The sequence below is a fragment of the Sceloporus occidentalis genome, unplaced genomic scaffold, assembly GCF_023333645.1.
Source record: "Sceloporus occidentalis isolate IW3139 unplaced genomic scaffold, rSceOcc1.0.p SCAF_5, whole genome shotgun sequence".
Taxonomy (NCBI): Eukaryota; Metazoa; Chordata; class Lepidosauria; order Squamata; family Phrynosomatidae; genus Sceloporus; species Sceloporus occidentalis.
This window is the reverse complement of record NW_028316985.1, coordinates 119,512,695-119,534,381: the sequence shown is the minus strand read 5'-3', so window position 1 is coordinate 119,534,381 and position 21,687 is coordinate 119,512,695. Positions and strand designations below refer to the sequence as shown.

General features: G+C 40.1%; 1 protein-coding gene across 6 annotated transcripts in view; it reads right to left on the bottom strand.

Moving 5' to 3' along the window:
* The window catches only part of LOC149312744 (capping protein-inhibiting regulator of actin dynamics-like), an 84,210-nt gene that overhangs the window by 30,008 nt on the left and 32,515 nt on the right, over nucleotides 1–21,687 (bottom strand). For all 6 annotated transcript variants that reach the window (XM_089525270.1, XM_089525265.1, XM_089525267.1 and 3 more), the window contains exons 2-3: nucleotides 19,743–19,911; nucleotides 8,428–8,563 (exon numbers count right to left, since the gene is read on the bottom strand). In XM_089525270.1, coding sequence (XP_089381396.1) covers nucleotides 8,428–8,547 — 120 coding nt within the window. In that variant the 5' untranslated portion in view covers nucleotides 8,548–8,563; nucleotides 19,743–19,911. The remainder of the gene's footprint in view (nucleotides 1–8,427; nucleotides 8,564–19,742; nucleotides 19,912–21,687) is intronic.

Below are 21,687 nucleotides of genomic sequence, written 5' to 3'. Positions count from 1 at the left end.
TTCACCGAGGTACTTTCAATACGGAGTTATTTTTTCCAATTAAGGGAAAGTTAATGTATATTATGGAAAAAATGATATGAAATTAAATCCAAAATATGTGCAGTGCTGCTTAGGTCAAGTTTTCATATTGTCTCTTGGCAGACAGAAATAAACCTTCAAAATGTTATTACAAGCAGAAAGTCACACACATTTTTTTTAAAAAAAATCTTTTTTCAGATAGTTTATTTTATAGGTGAAAAGCACAAAAATATTGCTATCTAGAGAGAGATTTAAAATTTAAATGTTTAGTTAGAATTTTAGCATTTAAGAGTACATAAATGCACATTTAAGCTTTACACAGAGTTGTCACAGATTGTACCTGTTGTATGGTATTTGTCCCCACTGTTTAAGAATTATTTCTCTTCTCTGCTAGCAGAAAGACACACTCACACACATCATGTGTCTCTTCTTCCTATAAAAACCTGCTGGTATCTTGCCTTCTTCATCTGAGCTGCTGTAATTTTCCCATGTTCTAACAAAAGGAGTCACTGCACATTCATGATTTAACCTTTTCAAGAACAGTATCCTGATGTGGACCCCCTTCTTCAAGGTAGCTAAACTGACTTCCTTCTTATTGACTTTAGGCTGCTAGCAAAAAATTACACTGGTCTGTTGAGCTGGACAATGACCCCCTCACCTTTAAGCATCAACACAGGTTGTTCCAAGTGACCTTTCAGGGGCTGAATAGCTGTTTTTAGGGTTACACTTGAATGGCCTCTTGGAATAGACACCTTTTTGCCTATCCAATACTGCTATCTTCATGGTTTTGGTGGTTTGCTTCTGCCACATCTGGTGAGAAGTATGGGTCCAAGGCAGGGTGACCAGATGTCATAACTGCAAAGGAGGACAAGGCATGGCAAAATGTAGGGCATTACAGAAAATGTAGTACTTATTGAGTTTAAGAGTGGCGCAGTGGATAATTGCCTGTACTGCAGGCACTCACTCAAAACCATAAGGTTGCGAGTTCAATACCAGCATAAGGGTTCAAGCTTGACTCAGGCTTGCATGCTTCTGAAGTCGCTAAAATGAGTACCCAGATTGTTGGGGGCAATTAGGTTACACTTTGTAAACCACTTAGGGAGTGCTTAAGTCCACTGATAAGCGGTATAGAAATGTACTTGCTATTGCTGTTGTTATTTAGGCTCCTAGCAAAAAATTACACTGTTCTGTAATACACAAAAAACCCTGTTCAAATAAAAGCTGAAAAAACTAATGTAATGTAAATTCATGCTTCTTAGTCATGCTCAAAATGGAGGACATTTTGAAATTCCTCCTGACAGAAAGTTGAAATGTAAGACATTTCCTGGAATAGAAGGAGATCTGGTCACCCTGGGCCAGGGGCAGATACGTGGTTTAGAAAATGCAGGTAAGCAACACGAGACACCACGGATGGAGGTTTTGCCATCTTTAACTTCCAGTCTCTTCAAGTCTTCTAGCCTGAAGGACTAGAAATGGGAGAAGACCTTAGGACTCTGTCAGAAGTTGCCCTTTCTCTACACTGAACAGCAAGGAATAGGTAGCAGTGGTGGGGAGGCTTGCCCCTAATTCTGCTTTTCTTTTGTCTGTGCAGTAGGGCAGTGATAAAACTGGTACAGAATTTCTTTTGAAATGGGTTTTGAGTCAATGTGCTGTCTCCACGTGTTTGGAGACCTGTACTTTCAATCCTGCTTATTTCTTCAAACAATATAGATGAAGTCAATAAAGACGATGGATTTTTCTTTGATCCCCCACATCCCTGCAGCCTCCTGCGCCACCCAAAAATTAGATCCAGAGAGAGAGAGAGCACAAGGGATTAGATGGGTCATTCCATCATTCTGTTAGGCAAGGTTGGTCCAACAGTATTTCTTACCCAAGCATTATCCTCTGCTGTTTCATACCATGTAGGCCTAAACCAGCCCAAGGGGTCAAAATATTGTGAAACTGCCCCCATGCCCCCTAGAATGTACAGTACATGGAACATTCTATTTTTAAAAACAGAAGTAGTGTGTGGACATATGATCCTCTCAGCATGGGTCTCCCGGTAAAGAAGTTGTGGTCCCTGGACTTTGGGGAGTTATTCATCTTGGTAAAAAGATAATGACTGCTTTTCGTTATTGTAGTGCTTTCCCCACCTTCAAGTCTTTTGGAAAGATTGATCTACATATCTAAAGGAAAACAGGCTTTCGATTCCATGTGCACTGTGGTAATTCAGATGCATAAGCTGGCCTGAATATTGAAAAAAAATGTCTATGAATGAAGCCATTGTAGAAGGTGGTATGTGTTACTCAAAGCAAGTTGTTCTACATATTCATTCTAACCTGAAGAAAATTATTATCATCTGGAAGTGTTTCAATACCACAGGGCAATGAAGATTATGACTATGACAGGGATGTGAAGAATGTTCTTATATGCTTTTATTGAGATGTTCCCTAAAACATTTGCTTCTTTCCCCCTCCCCCCATAACACTTTCAGAGCATCACCTATGTATTCAATGTTCATTCATTCAGTTCAACATATTATTTCATTATTTCATTATTATTCATTCAGTTCAACAGATATAGGATGGGGGACACCTGGCTGAATGAAACTACATGTGAAAGGGATCTGGGAGTCCAACTAGACCACAAGTTGAACATGAGTCAACAGTGCGATGCGGCAGCTAAAAAGGCCAATGCAATTTTAGGCTGCATCAATAAAAGTATAGTGTCTAGATCAAGAGAAGTAATAGTGCCACTGTATTCTGCTCTGGTCAGGCCCCACCTGGAATATTGTGTCCAGTTCTGGGCACCACAATTCAAAAAGGACATTGAAAAACTGGAGCGTGTCCAAAGGAGGGTGACTAAAATGGTGAAAGGTCTGGAAACCTTGCCCTATGAGGAACGACTCAGGGAGCTGGGGATGTTTAGCCTGGAGAAGGTTAAGAGGTGATATGATAGCCCTGTTTAAATATTTGAAAGGATGTCATATTGAGGAGGGAGCAAGCTTGTTTTCTGCTGCTCCAGAGAACAGGACCTGGAACAATGGATGCAAGCTACAGGAAAAGGGATTCCACCTCAACATTAGGAAGAACTTCCTGACAGTAAGGGCTGTTCGACAGTGGAACACACTCCCTCGGAGTGTAGTGGAGTCTCCTTCCTTGGAGGTCTTTAAGCAGAGGCTAGATGGCCATCTGTTGGGGATGCTTTGATTGGATTTCCTGCATGACAGGGGGTTGGACTGGATGGCCCTTGCGGTCTCTTCCAATTCTATGATTCTATAATTCTATGATTAGTCTGAGTTTGGAAACTTTTCAGAGGATTTTGAGACTTGTTGTCTAAAAATGTAAGGCTGCCATATGGACAGGTGGAGCTGGAGCTACAGTTGCTTTATTTAGGGCTGGACTCTGTAGACTTTTCTGGAGTCCCTCAACATTTTAAATATAATTATTAAATGCTATCATCTGTCACTTCTCTTACAATATCTCTGAAATGCGAAGCAAGTATTAAATGTCAGAGTTCCAAACAAGTCATTAATACTTGCCATTTTGTTCCCATTATTAGTTCGTGATGACATTTTCCTTTAATAGCTGGTGCACACTCTAAATAAACAATAGACTGTTCATGTTCACTATGAATAGCAGTGGCATTCATGGTTGGAGCTCTTTTGTAGACTTTTGTGCCCTTTCTCAAAACTACTTTTTGATTTCGATACAAACCATATCAACACATTCATCAAAATGTATACAAAACAATTAAGGCATTAAGATTGTTATCTTCTCTGCTCACAATCCTGTGCTTTGAACCTGTCCCATCTCCACACACTTAAAAATGCCAAATATGCTCATTCAGTACAGTGGGAGTAAGCTGGCGACATCTGATCCCTTATCCCTCAAAACATGGAAGGAGGTGGACTTGCTAATATCCAGTGCATACAATTTGCTGTGAATTTGTGTATCAGCCTGTGAAAAAGACATATGTATAGAATTTAGGATGGTTGTGCTTTTGGTGTGCTCCACTAAACACGTGATTTCCTTACATTCAGTAATATGCAATTAAGCCTCTTGCTTTCCATCAATAACAACATAATCTTCTTTGGCGTGTCCGGATATTACACTTTGCTGAGTATCTAGGGAGAATGGCTTATGGACAGTAACTACAAGATTTTCTCTCACCATACAGATATACATTTATTCCTATTTTATATTTACAGTATATACTATTTTACACTTCTGCTACAATTGTTTTATGGTCTGGTGGGAAGAAAAGCCACTGTAAAGGATGAGCAAGTAAAATGGTTATCTTGGTAGTAAACTCTAATGCCTTTAAGAGATGCAGATCCAGTAAAATGGAATCAGGTGAGATCCTTCCTGACAGGGAAACAAATATCCCTGATGCTTTTCTACATATCCAGTAAAGAGAGTGGCGGCAGGATGGGTACTGCAAATTCTGAGGATGAAATTGCAAAGTATGACTGACATGGGCCACTACCAAAATGATGCTCCTTTTACTCCATCTCCCCATAACATGGAGGATCACATAATATATTACATCAGTGATTCTCAAACTTTTTATCCTTATGACCACCTTTATATCTACATGTGGATGTCACGCCCCTCCCCAATGTAGTATATGATTTTTTTTAAAAATTGGTTAGTGTGCATATTTTCATACACATATTTATATACCGTATTTCATATGTTAACATTTTATAAGAAAGTAGCCATCCTCTTCCTCCTCTAGATAGAGGCTCCAAGTATCCTCTTTGCCTTTCTCTTCCCTTCCAGGACAGAATAGGTTTGGGAAGAGGGAAAAGAGGGGAGATCAGGGCCTCCAAGTCTTGCACCCCCCTTAAGCAACTCTTATGCCCCCCATCGGGTACCCACCCCACAGTTTGAGAACCACTGTATTATATCATAACATTCTAGATTTTCTCACCATGCCCCCAGCAGCAAGGCATCAACATAGAGAAGAAGCAGGGAAACATGATCTCAAGAAAGAGGGTATGTGAATCTGCATAATGTAGAAAGGGAAGGCCCAGGTACCCATTTTGGCAGTAGCACTATAACCTGTACTTTCACCTTGAGTCACCTTTTTTGAAAACCTTACTTGCAAACATGACATGCCTTCAAGAAACCTGCTGATTTATGCCAACCCCATGAATTTCATGGGGTTTTCTTAGGCAAGGAATATTCAGAAATGGTTTGCCATTGCCTTCCTTTTAATACAGCATATAACATTTAGTATTCCCTGGTACTTTTCCTTTCAAGTACTAATCAGGCCTGACTCTGCTTAGCTTCCAAGATCAGATATGATCTATTGAAGTTTTTCACTTTAATCCTCTGATTACTATATCTGTCCATGCCTTAATGGGATATTTATTTTTTGATGGTGACTGTTGTATTACTGCGGGTTATTGATTTCATTTGTACATTTATTATATTTTTTTCTAATTTCTATTTTGTCATTTTATATTCTTTAACTATTTATCTATATACTATACTGACATCCTTTGGCTGCATTCTCCCATCTTTTTAGGTTCTCCACCACAAAGCAGCAGTACATTCATAAAATAAACATTAATCGATAAATAGATAGAATAAGCTCCATTCCTGATTCATGGACTTTTCATACTTCCTAGAAAGAGGATGTATTTTTTAAGGCTATTTGGAAGTTCTGGGTTTTCCTTCTTAATTTAGCCTCATTTAGCTGTTAACTGTTCAAACCTGATCTAATAAAGATTTAACTTCACTGTCGTCTCTTGTGAATAAAGTAGACGTACACTTTGATTACTGCTGGCTCTAATTTTGAAAGCAAGAAACCACTGCCATTTAGGGAGCATGCAGACAGCAGTGGAAATAAATGTTTCTGTCAACAGGGAAGAAGTTAAAGAGTATGTTGAGGCAGATGATATTTTATTTATAAAGCATGCTACCATGACTATGGAATAATCATCTTCCACATAATTGACAGTTATGGTTGGTTTATACCTCCACTAAAAGGCACGTTAGCTTTTCTCACATCATTGAAAGCTAACAGTAACAAAAGGGACCTGTAGCAAAATGTGACAGTAAATTTCCAGGTGTTTTGAAGAGCCAGGCTTGCTTCCTATCCACCGTTTCTATAGGAAGCTCTCTAACCCACATCCCCACTTTGTGTGCCTGTGTAAAAGTATGTACACTGGTCAAAAGTATATTGCTGAGATCTTGTTTCCCCCTCTTCATATTTGTTGCTCATTCTCCAATTCCCTTTTTTTCTGTCCTAGAAACCTCACTCTCTATGGGTTAAATAAGAGTGGGTATGAGATATATCAATTTCTTCTTTATTCACTGCTATTCTCTTCTCTATCCTTCTTTTCCCCTTCCTTCACACTCACCCTCCATTCCCACTTCTGTACAATCTCTTTATCCTCCTACTATGTGCATCCTTGGTGGAATATCAGTGAACATCAGGCCACAGTGCTAGATTATTATCCTTCCTAACCCCATATTGAAAGAGCATTCTTCTCCTCCCACCACTGGTACCAGAAACTTAAATTCCACTTCTTTTACAGAGGCACTGCAACAAGTCTCAAATAAATGTTTTTTTTTTAAAGGTGGGCTCAAAATTAGCAGGCAAGTTGTTATTAAGGGCTTGTCTACATGGGTGATTTATCCCAAATCCCCCCTGGGCTCACTGCATCCTGTTTACAAGATGCAGGGCTAAAATCTTGAACCAAGCCAGACAGTTTTCACAATGCCCACACCTGATTCAGGACTTCCTTCTCCTAACCAGCATTTAAATAACTCACCTTTTACTGTGGGTTTTGGGATCGCCACAGCAACAGAGGTGGCTGCTTTCACTCACAATCCCCACAAGCGGCCTGGCACTGAGCTGCAGGCATAAGTTGCTTTGAGGTCAAAACCAAGTGCCCAGCATCAACACCATGACCTCAGCAGTGACACCGGGGGATGAGCGTGGGATTTGCTGTGAGAGCTGAAAACCCACAGCAAAAAAGAATAGGTAAGGAGGAATTTGCGGCCAGATTACTGTATTATTATTATGTGCCTAAATATCCTAAAGGTACACCATATCCCATCTGATCCTGGAAGCTAAGTAGGCTCAGCCCTGGTTAGTATTTGAATGGGAGATGGCCAACAAATATCAGGCTATATTTCAGAGGAAGGAACTGAAAAAACCACTTCTGAGTATTCCTGGCCTAAGACCCTATGAAATTCATGAGGCTGCCATAAGTCGACTTCAACCTGAAGGCACACATACACACACAGAACATTATTATGATGATTACTATGCTGGGGTAGTGAGGGAGAATTTGACAACCTTGATTGTAAAAAAGAAGAAAAAGAGAAGAAGCAAAAATGTGCCCAGTGATGGCACTGATTAATGGAAGCAACTCATTAAAAGAAGAGTGTGGGAAAATTTTTCCTTGGACTGTATCTGTAGTGTTAAAAGTGGTGCTTGTAAAGATGTTTAAAAAGTTGTGAAATTTGGGTTTGTTTTGTTTTACCCAGATCAAAGCAGAACTTAATTTTTAACCAGAAAAATACTTTCTTATTTGATGTTTTATGCATCATGTTTAATGATATCACCAGAGTTGCCCTTATGACTTCACCAAAACCAATTCAAATGACCTTGCCAGAGGCTATCACCAGGTCTCAGGTTTTAGCTTGAAATCTTAGGACCAAGGATGCATCTAACCTGGCAACCCTTCTGACAGTTAAGTGATTTTCTCCCATGGAGATATATTCAAATACATACACAAACATGTAACCTAAAATGGTACAGTTACAAAAAATGAAACAAAACACCACCATTTCATTATGCACATTGTATAATTTAGACCTGTTTTCAGACAGGAGAACAAATAGTGCAAGGCCATTCACAAATTTTTTGCCTGCGTAGTTTCTCACCCTCCAAGCTGAATGACACTTAATACTCATCAAAAAACTTTGATGAACCTTTGCAGTTCTAGGATGAGCTTCTAATTCATCCTTTCTTATTAACAGAGATGGAATGCACGTTTCAAGTCTGTTCCAGGTTTGTTTGAGGGTTCTGACCTTTTGATTTTGCCTTTAATTGATTGTTAATTATTCAAACCTGATTTAATGAAGATTCAAATTGACATGGCTTATATGATACATTCATCTTGGAAGGTCTAAACTTTTGCATGTTTCATATATTACGAATGTTGTAGTCTCATGATAGCATTTGAAAATGTTGATGGTTTATTTAAATTCATTGCCATGTTCTCCATGGTATGATAGGGTGATAGGAAATTGTTTGCAGGGTCTGAAGATATAGATGGAAAGTACATGCTCTTAGACAGAATCCATTTCAATGTGCAGAACCCAGTATTGCAACAGATCCAGCAAAAGCAATTAAGGAAGAGAGTAAAGAAAAACAATATAATTGTAACTGGTTTATAATTTTTACCTGAAGGGTTTTGACTTTGCCTAGGATGTTGTCTTGGGACATTGCTTGAATGGACTCTTCAGTCTCTTCTCGCCCATCAGGTATAAAAATACTGTCATGGGAAAAGGCCCGTGTGCCCATACTATAATTGGAAGACCTAGAAGGCAATTTGTATAGAGAGGATTTCATTTAACAAGTACTTCTGATCACAAATGACGCTGACTACGATGATAGCTTCATACTGTCCAACTGTCTGGGTTTGGCAAGAACAGTCCCTATTAATCCTCTGTCATCCCACTTTTTCAGCTGCTTTTAATACATCCCAGTTTCTCCTTCTCCCACTTTCTCTCTTGTCTTCAGTTTACTTTAATTGTTGCAAACTGAGTTCAAAGGGAGAGGGAGGAGAGGTGGCATAATCTTGCCTTTCCCAGTAGAATCAGTTTTACTGTACATGTTCTTCCTCATTAATAACTTTTACTAGCTTGAACATACTGTGATGTTGCTTAGCTATACCCAATTTTCATCTGTGAAATGGAGAGTGTGTGCTTTCCCTCTTAAGTGCATCGCTTTTCCTCATATACACACACGTATTTATTTTTACTGTATTTATAAAAGTATGATTGCACATAAAAGTGTAAGAAAGAGAAAATAAATCACTAGAAAAATAAGGAAGGAATAAATACATTGGATATGAACAAGAGCTAGACAAATACATTGCTATCAGCTGACCATTGATATATGCTGTATGTATTTATTTCACTATAGATCCTACTTTGTTCTGAAGGGTCAAGGTGGGTAGTAAAACATTCAGATTATATTCTCTTTACAGCTTTTCTTTCACTACTTGAACTTTTACCATTTGTGAATATGGAAAAGGTCAACAGGCAAGAAAGAGATCTCACAAACAATTCATAGATTTATGCATAAAGCATTACCAGATATAAATATTTACTCAGTTTAAGACAGATTTTTCTCACGTTTGAACACAGGTTTCCTCAATTCTCAGGAATACTGAATTTCTGCTCATAATGAACTATTATTATTTTGTAATTGTATGTACGGAGATCTTGTAGGATCCCGTCCTTGTCCCGTTCCTGTCCCATCCTTGCCACGCAATCGCGAGAAGGACTTTCAGATGATGTCACACAGATCCTATCATTAACCCATCCGGAAAGTGAGATTGACCGCGATCATGCAAAAGACTTTCAGATGACATTGCACAGATCCTGTCATTAACCCGCCATTAAAGCGACATTAGCCAGCATATTGCATTAAAGGAAGCTTGTGGTTATTGCAATGCTGCTTTATGACAGGTTAATGGCAGGATTGGTGTCAAAGATGGGATAACCACCATGTGATAAATCTCCAATGTGTGGTACACATCTTGTGCCCTCAGGTTTGGTAGAGATCACCTTCTCCTTTGTAGTGCTGGAATAAAATTAAACAGTTTGCTTCTGTACATGGAACAGCAACTGGTGAAGTGTCATTGTTGGCCTTTGCCTTAGGAACCAAAACATCTCTGATTGGCTCCAGTTGCTTAGTAATTCCAATGCCAGGCTTTGAGCTGTTTCTATGATCAAGTACCTCCAAACTAGGAGTGATCAAAGTGAAACCCATAGGCTTCAATGGGGACACGGGTCCATACCATTTCCCCCCAGTTGCCCCATGAGCAAAAATGGCCAGGACACGTGCATGGTGACTACACCTCATTTCTGCACCTCTTGTCTGTATTAGGCCTGAGGAGCCCTTTTCTTCAAAACATATGGGTCTTTCATTCTACACAGTTATAGCCCTATGATTCCACTTTAACTGTCCTATGGAATTCTGGGATATGGGGTTTGATGAGGCACTAGAGTTCTCTGTCTGAGAATTCTAAATATCCCTCCCTAAACTGCAAATTCCAGGATTCAATAGTATGGGACCATGGCATTTAAAATTGAATAATTGTGTAGTGTGAAAGGGTCCCTGAAGTGACCGATTGGAGCCAGTTTTGGTTTAGGAAAAAAAAAGACAACTGGGACTGAGACAAAGTCAGCCAAATATTGTACCCCACAAAGGTATGAATGGCCATTTTCAGACAAAAAAAAAAAAAAAATCCCTCACCATAGTGAAAGGGTCCAGGAGTCAGAGGGGATGCAGCCCTCTGAATTTCAAACAGCACATGTGGCCCACAGACCACTACGAATTTCCCAACACAGTTGACCCAGGTGCTGCAGAAACCCACAATTTCTGTGTTGGCAATGGAATTCTTCAAGCATCTGTTGTTGCTGAAATTACAGCAGCTGACACAAAGAATCCAGATTCTGAGGCCAGGCACTGTTTTCGAAGTCAGTTATGTAAAGGAAGGGTTCATCAGCACTATGATGCTGAATAGAATGCCCCTAAGGGATGGCCTACAGCTGCCCCTTTCAGCGCCAAATTGGGGATGTTGCAACTATATGCCATGCCCCTGATCTGGCATTTCCACAGCACAAAAAGAAGCCACATAAAGCAGCTCCTTTTTGCACTGTGGAAAGGACACCTTCTGGCACTCCTTTTGGCGCTGCATCATCTGGACACAGCACCAAAGGAGCACCATGATGCTGCCTGCTGTGTGATTGGGTGCATGGCTTGATGGCAGTGTCAGGGCAGTGTGAGGGCATGCATTGTGTGGACGCCATACCCTCACTCTGCCCTGAGGTCGGCGTTTATTGCCGGTCTATCGAGGCTCTATGTCATCCAACATCAGGAGTAGCATATTAATCTACACAAATAGTAATAATGAAAAATCAAGTACAATCAAGTTTTTATTCTGAATGTTCACTTTCCTTAAAATATAATTAGGGTGCAAAACAGATGAGCAGTCATGCATAGCTAACATGCATGTAGACTTCTTTAGCTAATTCATAGTTAGATAAGAGAAATATATTTGCTTCTTGATGTGATATAAAGAAAGTCTTAAAGCCTTGGGTATAAATGATAGTGGTGGTGATGATGATATCTTTGTAAAGTTTGTAAACCATTAATAAGAGCCTTGGGAATAAATTTACATCTACTATATCATTTATCTTCAAGCATAAGTCAAAACATAAGATATAATATTTTATATATAAAAAAAACCAACTAGCTAGTTTCACCAGGCACAGACAACTAAAGAATTAAGTGCCCTTAAAGCCTTTGATTTCAAAATGGGCTTAAGGACACAACTGCATTGAAGTTGGCTAATGAACACTGAAATAAATCGTTATATTTTGTAGGCCACTGCCACAATTTTCAAAAGTTCTAAGAACTGGGCACTAACCAAATTTTTCATAAGGCTTTGCAAATATCAGCCTCCTGTTGGAAGTCTCCAAATCCCTGGGCACAATCCAACCAGCATTAAATAATTTAAAGTTTCACTGATTTCAGTAGAAGAGATTTAATCATACCTCTAATTTTTCCACTAAAATCAATGAGTCTTAAAAGTGATTAACTCCAGCTGGATGTGCACACTGGCTTAGAGCCAAAAAGCATGAACAGCAAAAGAAAACATAGATGTGCTATTCTGTGAAATTCTAAGTAACAACTAGCTAAGATGTCCCTGTGGTGCAGTGCTATAATGTATGAGGAGCTGTATTATACGTTACAGTGCCCATTCTCAGCTGGGCACCCTTCAGATTGCTGGGAGTATAACTCCCATTACCCCTAATCAGTATGGTTGGCTGGGAAACTATGGAGATTAGTGCACCAGCTTTCATTCCTGTGCTAGGCGCAGGATGTAAACTCACACAGACGGACTGTATTGCACAGCTCCATCCCCAGGCAGTACTCATCTCGTACCCGACCTTCTCCCAGATCTTTTAAAGATGATGTCTATGGTTGTGACACCTTTGAGATCTTTGGAATCCTCAGTAGTGTTGAGATGGACACCAACGTCAAAGGGTCTTTAGAAGTGACTGCATACTCTGCCACCAATAGGGGCTGCTCCCAACAAAAATCTTTAAGGCGCTGAGCCCTGTTGTGGAGCGTCTGAGAAGAAAAAGAGAGACAAACTGAGCAGCGTTCCACAACGTGTCTCTCTCTCAAGCAGAAAAGGCACTGAGACTGGTTGTCAGTAAGTGCTATTTTATGATGGCAAGAAACGCAGAACTTAAAAAATGAAGTGGAGGCTATAAGTGGTAAGGAGAAAATGTCCAGCTGGGTAGGAACCGCTAAGAAAAACAACTTCTAGTTTTGTTTTTTTTAAATTAAGAACAAGAATAATAAAGGAAAAAATGGACGAAAATAACAATGTAAACGTACACGGAGTATTTCAGCTAGAGAACTACTGAACAGATGTTACTAGATTGGCAGAATTGGGCATGCTCAGTACATGGGACCCACCAATCTGCTCAGCTTCTGAACTTCCGAATGGAGTCTCTGTGCAGGCACAAAACCCTAATATGTAAGGCACAGAGACCACAAAGAAGAACTATCTGTCTGCAAGCATACTATATGAAGGAAGGAAAATTAAGAGTTAGTCTTTGACAAATCTAGATCTAATTTATAAATAAAATAATTCCCTTAACATCTAACTCACCTCCAGTAATCACTGGAGTTGACAGGTTAGGACTAACATGTAGCAATAGAATGTGCATTTCTATACTACTCAATAGTGAACTCAGCATTCTCTAAGCAGTTTACAATCTGTAAGCTAATTGCCCCTAACAAGCTGGGTACCCATTTTACCAACCTATAAAAGGATGGAAGGCTGAATGGACCTTAGAGCCTTCCTCTGGGATCAAACTCACAAACGTGTGGCTACAGTACCGGCATTTAACCACCGTGCCACCAGACTATTTGAGGCCCTGAGATTTGAGCATCAAAACCTGAGACCTATGGGCAATGCCTCACAGCCCTGGATGATGTTAAAAGTGTGATATGTTACAAGGGTGATAAAACATAGAGAGCCAGAGTGATATAGTGGTTTGAGTGTTGGACTACGACTCTGGGGACCAGGGTTCGATTCCTAACTAAACTATAAAACCCACTAGATGACCTTGGGCAAGTCACACTCTTTCAGCCTCAGGGGAAGGCAATGGCAAACCTCCTCTGAACAAATCTTGCCTTTAAAGTCCCATGATATGTTTGCCTTGACTTGAAGGCACACCACCGCAACAACAAATTACAAGGAGCAGCCTCTGAGAATGTTTTTAAGCATCAGGCACAATTTGTCAAAGCACGCAATTCAAATAAAATACAAACAAACCAAGTCTAACAAAAAAGGAATACACACACATATATTAAGGCAGCGCTCTCAGCCTGAGATTCCTTCTCCCTTGTCCTGAGGATAATAGGTTCCAGGCCCTGAGAGTCAACAGCTATAGCATATGCTAATAACCATAGCACAATCATAAGGAGCCTCAGGCTTGCTGGCCCTCCGGGGCCCCTTTCACAGTACACAATTATAGCACTATAATATTATTTTGTCATGTCAACAACCAATTAAATTTTGAAGACTGCAGTTTTGAAAGGGATATTTAGAGTTCTTGGCAAGAGAGCTCTAGTACACTACCAAACTACAAACCCAGGCTTCCACAGGATGCAGCCATGGCAGTTAATGAAGAATTGCAGTGCTATGGTTGTGTAGTGTGAAAGGGCTTGGCCTGGTATCCCAATCTGGCACCCCGAGTTCCTTAGATGCTCAGGCCCCATCCCTTGGCAGTTCCCCAACTTTAAGTATGTTGCCCATTACTGAAAGGTTTAAATGCCTCCCTTCAAGAGCCCCTTTCATACCACACATTTATACTGGTAGAATTCAAAGATATAGCCATGTTAGTCTGTAGAATCAGTATGGAGAGAGATCTTGTAGCACCCTTGAGACTAACTGAAAGAAAGAAGTTGGCAGCATGAGCTTTCCTAGACTAAATGCATCTGAGGAAGTAGACTTAAGTCTACGAAAGCCTGTGCTGCTAACTTCTTTCTTTCAGTTAGTCTTTCAGTTAGGTGCTACAAGATCTCTCTACACAATTATACTGTTATGATTCCACTTTAACTGCCATGTCAATATTCCATGAAACCCTGGGAATGGCACTTGGAGATTTAGAATTCTCAGCCAGAGTTCTCTAAGTGCCTCTCCAAACTACAAGCTCCAGAATCACATAGGATGGAATCATGGCAGATAAAGTGAAATAATAGTGTTATGATCCTCTAGTGTGAATGAACCCCAGGTCTACTTTACCTATAGTAAGAGCATCAAACTAAAATAGACTGCCCTACCTTTAGAATGATGCCCTTGAGAATGTATCAAAAACTGAATTGAGCACTTTGGTAGCTGTAGAGGCATAGGGACTAATTTTCACCCCATGACAGGCTGTACTACCTTCTTTCCAGCTGAAAATAATACCCAGAAAAGACCAGAAGTTTCCTTCTGGCCTTAACTTCTGGTGTTTTGTTACTGCTGTTTTTCAGCTTTATGAAGGGACTGCATTGTTCAGAGTTAATCTGCCATTCTGTGAGCAACGATTTATAATTCTGGAATGTTTTACTAATGTGAAACAATTAAATTGGGGAGAGTGCTGGAGGTGGGGAAGTCCACACAAAAGAAGTTGTGATTGGATGTGGCCCTCACACATTGATTTTGCCCTTGCACATTGATTGGCATAAGCCTATGGGGGCTACAGTCCAACACATTTGGGTGGCAGAAAGCTGAGGAAGGCTGATACAGAACATCAATGAACAGATGGTTATGTTCAGTTCAGATTTCTTTCATCCACATCCTTTCTGCTTATGGTACTTTATTACCCTCTCTGCAATATATCTTAATTGGTTTTGTCTCTTTTCTATTTTGGGTATTTCTGTAATGTGACCATATTCACCCACACTGATACCAAAGACTTCCAAATACAGGGATTTGTCTATACTATTATGCCTTGCTGTGCTCCAGATCAATTCTAAGAACATGATTATCATTCAGAAAGCTCAGCTTGTCACTTATTTTTAGGAATGTAGAGATCTGCCTCCTACTCCCATACTGAAGCATTCACAAACAGAAGCAAGAAAATGCAAAATAATCTGAGTAACATTCTGCAATGCTCTGATCATGGAACTCTTTTAAACCTACCTCTTCTGGAAACAATAATTTGAAAATAGCATATTTAGGGAATTATTGTGTTGTATTTTAAAACACATACACCTGAAAATTGACAAAGCATTCAGAAGGTAGTATGCCTGGATCAGGTTCTTATGAGATGCTTTACTGTCACGGTAATGCTATGACAACAGTTGCCATGAAATGACTCCTCGGTATATCATGACTACTGCTTCTGAGGCCAAGTTCAAACTAGCGTTTTATTAAAAATTTAATGTGGAAATGGCAACCCCACTTATGGCAACCCCACAAATGAGGGACCTCCAAGTCACCCCAGCCTCAGTAGCTGCAGACTCAGGGCTATATCTTCCTTGATCGAGTCTATTCAGCTGGAATGAAATTTTCCTCTTTTCCCACTGCCTTCTATCTTACCAAGCATTATCATCTTTTCTAGTGAGCCCTGTGTTCTCATGATATGGGCAAAGTATGGCAACCTTAGTTTAGTCATCTTGGATTCTAGGGACAATTCAAGCTTGATTTATTGGTCCCTAGGACCAGTCCGTGTATCCATAGAACTGTTCTCCAGCGCCACATTTCAAATTAATTGATTTTTGCCCTATCAGCTTTTGTCACTGTCTGGTTTTCACAATTCTACATAGAAATGGGAAATACGATGGTATGACTCATACAGCCACTCAAGACACACATAAATCCTGGTTTATTAAACAAATATCTGATTGTCCAAACACTGCCTTCAGGTAATTTTTATGATTCCTAGCCCTGCAGTATTTGAGTCATGCATTTCCCAGTATAATTTCTGGTTTCATAGTTGACTAGCTTGATCTAACATGTGAATTAATTTCCCACCATAGCCAAAGCAAAACCATCAGCAATCAGGAACAGAAGCAACAGATTATAATTACAGCTTTTGACTCTGCAAACATACTGTGGCATGAGGAATAGCTCATGCATCACAATTGAAAATATCATTGCTTACGCAGAAGGTTATTAATTCAAAAAAGGCCATGACTTTTGGGGAAGAAGATGTACATCATACATTGGCAGACTAATTTATACCAGCACTTTTCCAAAATGCCAGCTTTGGCAAAATAAAATACAGTGGGACTTTGATATCTGCTGGGGTTTGGTTCCAGGATCCCCTGTGGATACCAAAATCTGTGGATGCTCAAATCCCATCATATACAATGGTGTACAGTAAAATGCATTCCCTTTTATAAAATGGCAACACTGAGGTTTGCTTTTTTTTAAAACAAATATTTTCAAGCTGTTAACGGTTGAATCGGTGAATGCAGAATCTGTGGATATAGAGGGCTGACTATAAGTTATTGCCTACAGACACAACAGTTAATACCTTTTGGATGTTATAATACAAGATTTGAGTAAGAAGATCCATGGACTTTGGTAGAGATCCAAATACTGTGCAGTGGTTAGAATCAGAGCTTGAAAAAAGGTATTTTTTCTGGTGTACAGCTCTTTCGCCTCTTTCATTTTACACAATAATAGCACTTTAATGAAACTGCTTCCAATGGCATTCTGCAATCTGTCATTTCATGAGGTATTTAGAATTCTCTGCTAGACAGTTCTAGTTTTCCCCAAACAACAAATGCCAAAATTTCCATAGGTTCATCTAAATGGTATCAAATTGCTATAACTGTTCAGGATGCAAGGGGCCTTAGACTCCTCTAGTCAGTGGCCATACATGTTGCAGGTTTTTGAAAGCCGTAGTCCGCCCCCCCAAAAGGGGGGGGCATTTTCATGTTCAAGTCAATTGCTGGAGTTAACATTGTGTAGCTCTGAATTAAAATTTCTACTCAGCAAGGGAATCATTCTTTGTGATCTTAGCAGCATAATGAGTGTTACTGGGTGGCTGTGAACATGAAAAAAGAGATATTAGGCTTAATACTTCACCCACGTTTAAAAGTGTTATAATTTTTTCATATTAGACTTAGTCTCTTTGAATTAATAGGTTTTTATTGCCACCGTTTCAAATACAGGTTGGCACAGCTTCAAGCTGAATATAACATGACAGAAGACCAAAAAAAAGCAGGATTAGTTCAGGACTTTGGTGACAATAAACAGAGCAATTGTTTTTAATAAACAGAGCAATTGTATTTACTGTACTTTGATTATTGCCTTTGTCTTCAGAAATTTATATTAGGTTTGAATTTATATGCCCAAATCCTGTAGTTAGTGATGATGGTGAAATTCAGAATTCAGGAGATGGAAACAAATTTAGCCAGATGTGGGACTGACTATGCTTATTCTAAATCAAACCCACCATACTTCAAAGTTTCAGTCGGTTCTGTCAGCAAGTTTCTCCACCCATCAGTAACTATTTAGCTTTAGCTCCATACAGACAGGCCAAAATAAAGCTGCTTTGAGTCACTTTGAAGGTATGCTGCTTAAATGATGCATGCATCCTAAGAGTCCGGAAGCTGCACCAAAGCCACACTCCAGTCCTTAGGAAGTGGCTCCTATTTGCGCCCTGGAAAGGGCGCAATAGCTGTGGCGCTGTGGCTTTAAGGTGCTCCTTTAGTGCCACGCAGTGTAAACACAGTGCCAGGGGAGCGTTGTGACATCACGCACTGTGTGGAGTGGTGCACCATGTCACGCCTGCATGAGGGTGGAGTCAGGGCATGCATCATATGGAAGCCATGCCCCAACTCCGCCCTCAGGCCGGCCTTAATGGCTGGTCTGCACAGCCCCTTAGTTGGCTTCTTTCTTTCTTCCCAGTTATTGTGGCCCAAGAGCTCAACCTCCACTCTCCCCGCATCCAGGTTCTGACTAAAAGCAAATAGGCTAGATTAAATGTTCCTTAACCTATCTCTCTAAGGCCCGTTACAGATGGGCAAAAAGTACGTATGTACTTACGCATACAAAATGGTGTCACCCATTCTACATGGGCGCTGCCATTTTGATGTCGCGGATGCCTAGCGTCCGCACTTCGCGCAGCAGAAATGACGCTGCGAGTGCGCCATTGGCACTTTGCGACACCATTTCTGCGCCACAAGAAGAAGCTGCATTTTGCAGCTTCTTTTTTGTTGCACGAAGGAGCCGTGCGGTTTGGCCGCTGGGGCTCCTCCACGCAGCAAATGACGGCGCCGGCAGACCGCCCTTTTTGGGCGGTCTGTAAAGCGCCCAAGTAAGTGAAAAGGAATAATAATCTCAGCTTTACCTTGATCTGGGGACAGGCCCTTTAGTTAAGATCTCTGTCTTAATTGCCAAGCAGAAAAATATGTTCTCTTTCTCTGTATGTGTTTGAATCATGAGCTGTGATCAACTGTGGTTGGTAATTAATGGATAACATTTAATGACATCATCTGAGTTCTCCTTTGGTCTCAGGTTAGACTGGAAACCTTAAGGCCTGGGGCAATCTTGAACTAACACCAATCAGCAGAACAAAGCTGAACATCTGAATTAACTTGAAATCATGCTAACTTCCTTTCCAGTGGAATTAAAATATTATAATTTGTCATATCCAACTTCGTATCAAGGGAGGAGGGTAAGGAGCTTGACTATCATTGCATACAATTTATTTCCTTACTTATGTTCTTACTTGTAATTGTTTTAAGCATTATTTGATTATTGTTTAGAAGTAGCCTGGAAGTGTGGAGCTATCCCTTATTTTGTCTTTTGTAAAGCTCCTTGATAGCTCTAAACACTTCAAAAAAGAAAAATAAAGGCCTAGATCCCTTGGAGTGTGGTCCCTTTGGAGGTTTTTAAACAGAGGCTGGATGGCCAACTGTTGGGAGTAATTTGATTGTGAGTTCCTGCATGGCAGGGAGTTGGACTGGATGGCCCTTGTGGTCTCTTCCAACTCTATGACTCTATGATTTTATTGGTAATCCCAGTGAGAGTAGACCCATTCAATCAATGAGATTTAAGTAAGTATTGACTGACTATTCAACAATAGACTCAAGAGCCCACTCTTGCAAAGGCTTCCACTAGGTTTCAGGCCAATGTTGTTATCATTCAGCATCTTAGAATATTAAGTGTTTGACCTGACAACACAAGACTGTTAAGTAGGCAGTTGGCTGAAAGTACTACAATCCTGAAATCACTTACTTCAGAGGTCAAACTATAGAATAATTTACACCAAATAAATGCTCTCACATAATGGCATAACCATAACTGCTTGTCAGAAGGGTCTCTATACCACATATTCTTCCATTTACAGTCATTTGGTAAGATTGTAATTAACTCAGTCTCTCTGTGAAGCTGCAATTATTATACCTGGTGAGCTTCGGGCAGTAAATACAGTAACAACAAAATGCACACACTTCATTACCTCAGTCCACTGTTAGTTTCTTCATCAGAAGACAGTGCACCATTGCAGACATTTCCAAAGGAACTGCTTGGTTTCAGCTTGGTATCTTCACAGGCTGGTGTTGTTTCCCGTTTTTTTCTCCTAACAAACAACTTCTTAAAAGGCTGGAACTTGCTTGGCTTTTTCTTATCTGCAGATAACAAGACAAATACACACAAGAGATTATGAAAACTGCACCTCTATGCACTTCATGGTGAATAACATCTCACTTAACTACTTGCCAGGGAAGAGCGAGGCCAAAGATCAGTCCCAAATAGACAATGTGCCTGGAATTTAAATGCATGTTTGCTACTTACTGCTTAAGAAGGCCCAAGATTGCAAAACAAACAAATTGAAATTATCAAAACATCTCCTTTCTGCTTTTAAAGGTTCATTCATTGGTGCAGTGATAATGAGAAGAACCTACCTCTCATGCAAGTGCAGACACATATTTAGAAGAAAACTAACTGAACAATAGCCAGAATGCTGGAACACTATAAATGAGACCATGTTCTGAATAAAGGAAGCTGCAAGAAATGTTAGTTACCAAAATTTTGAGAAGAAATACTGCAATTCACTTTTTATTGAAACAGTGCTGTCAGTCCATGTGCACAATCCTTTGTATCACACATGTGAATCTCTTACTTGATGGGTGGGGCATAGGATGTTGAGCTTTCCAAAGATATTAATTCTGAGTTTGCTTTCTTAAGTCAACACCATGTCTCAGATTTCTTTATGAGTGCTCAGGTTGTTTCCTCATATCCCCAAGGCAACTGTTATCTCACTATATACACTGTCTTTACACAGGCACAGACTAAGGTATTGTTTAGGTGGATAACATCATCTTAAGGTCTTGCCCAGCAGAATGGTCCTAATACTACTAATGAAAAAGATAACGAGCAGCTAGTCCATCTTTTCTTTGTTAATGAATTTTCTCTGGAAACAAATAAGGCAGAAAAAACCATAGGAAAGCACAAGAGGGTTACAAACTGATGACAACATCTAGCCTTCACTTGCATGAGGAAACACTATTTCACTTTAGCCAGCATGGTGCAATAGTTTTTTAGCACTGGACTGTAACTCTTCAATCATTCAAACCCACTGAGTGACCTTGGTCAAGTCACACACTCTCAGCCCCAGAAAACCCCACAATAGGTTTGCCTAAGGATTGCTGTAAGTCAGAAATGACTTGAAGGCACACAACAGCATTTCACAGAAACACCTTGTCTAGAAGTATCCTTGATGAAAAACTCAAGAGTATCTTACAATTAGGCCACCCAATAGGCAATGGGTGGTATAAATTAGAAGTGGGCAAATGGTGGCCTAGGAGTTCAAATGTGAGGTCCTTTATCTTTCCACCTGGTTGACATAACACTGACTCAGTACAGACAATCAGCTTACCACGTGGTTAAGGCAGAGAAGTTTGCCTACTTCTCACATACAGGCTAAAGTCAGGGTTTAAAGTCAGATAGCTGTTTTACTCAGATTCTAGGCAGCCCAACCAGTGCCCACTTGAACCAGCATTTGGCCCAGATCCCAAGCTTTCATTTAAAAAAAAAAAAGTAAATCAGTACCCCCTTGAGGAAGGTAAGATAAGGTAAAAATGCTGAGATGCTCTTCTGTCAAATTGTTCTCCAAGAAAAAAGTGGGAATTTCAGGGAGGGGGAAGGGAAGTGTGAGTGAGTGGTGAGCATGGCAGAATGCAAGAGGTGAGGGGTGCATGGCAAGGACATAAGGTGAGGCTATCCACCTTATGCTCTTTTCCTAACTCTCCCAGAACCCTGCCTGTCTGCCTTATGCCCTACTCAGTATGCCTTTAGTTCCAAAGCTCTGGTACTGAAGTTGAAAGAAAGAAAGAAAGAAAGAAAGAAAGAAAGAAAGAACAGAAACAGAAAAAAGTTAAAGTAATATATATATATATATAATA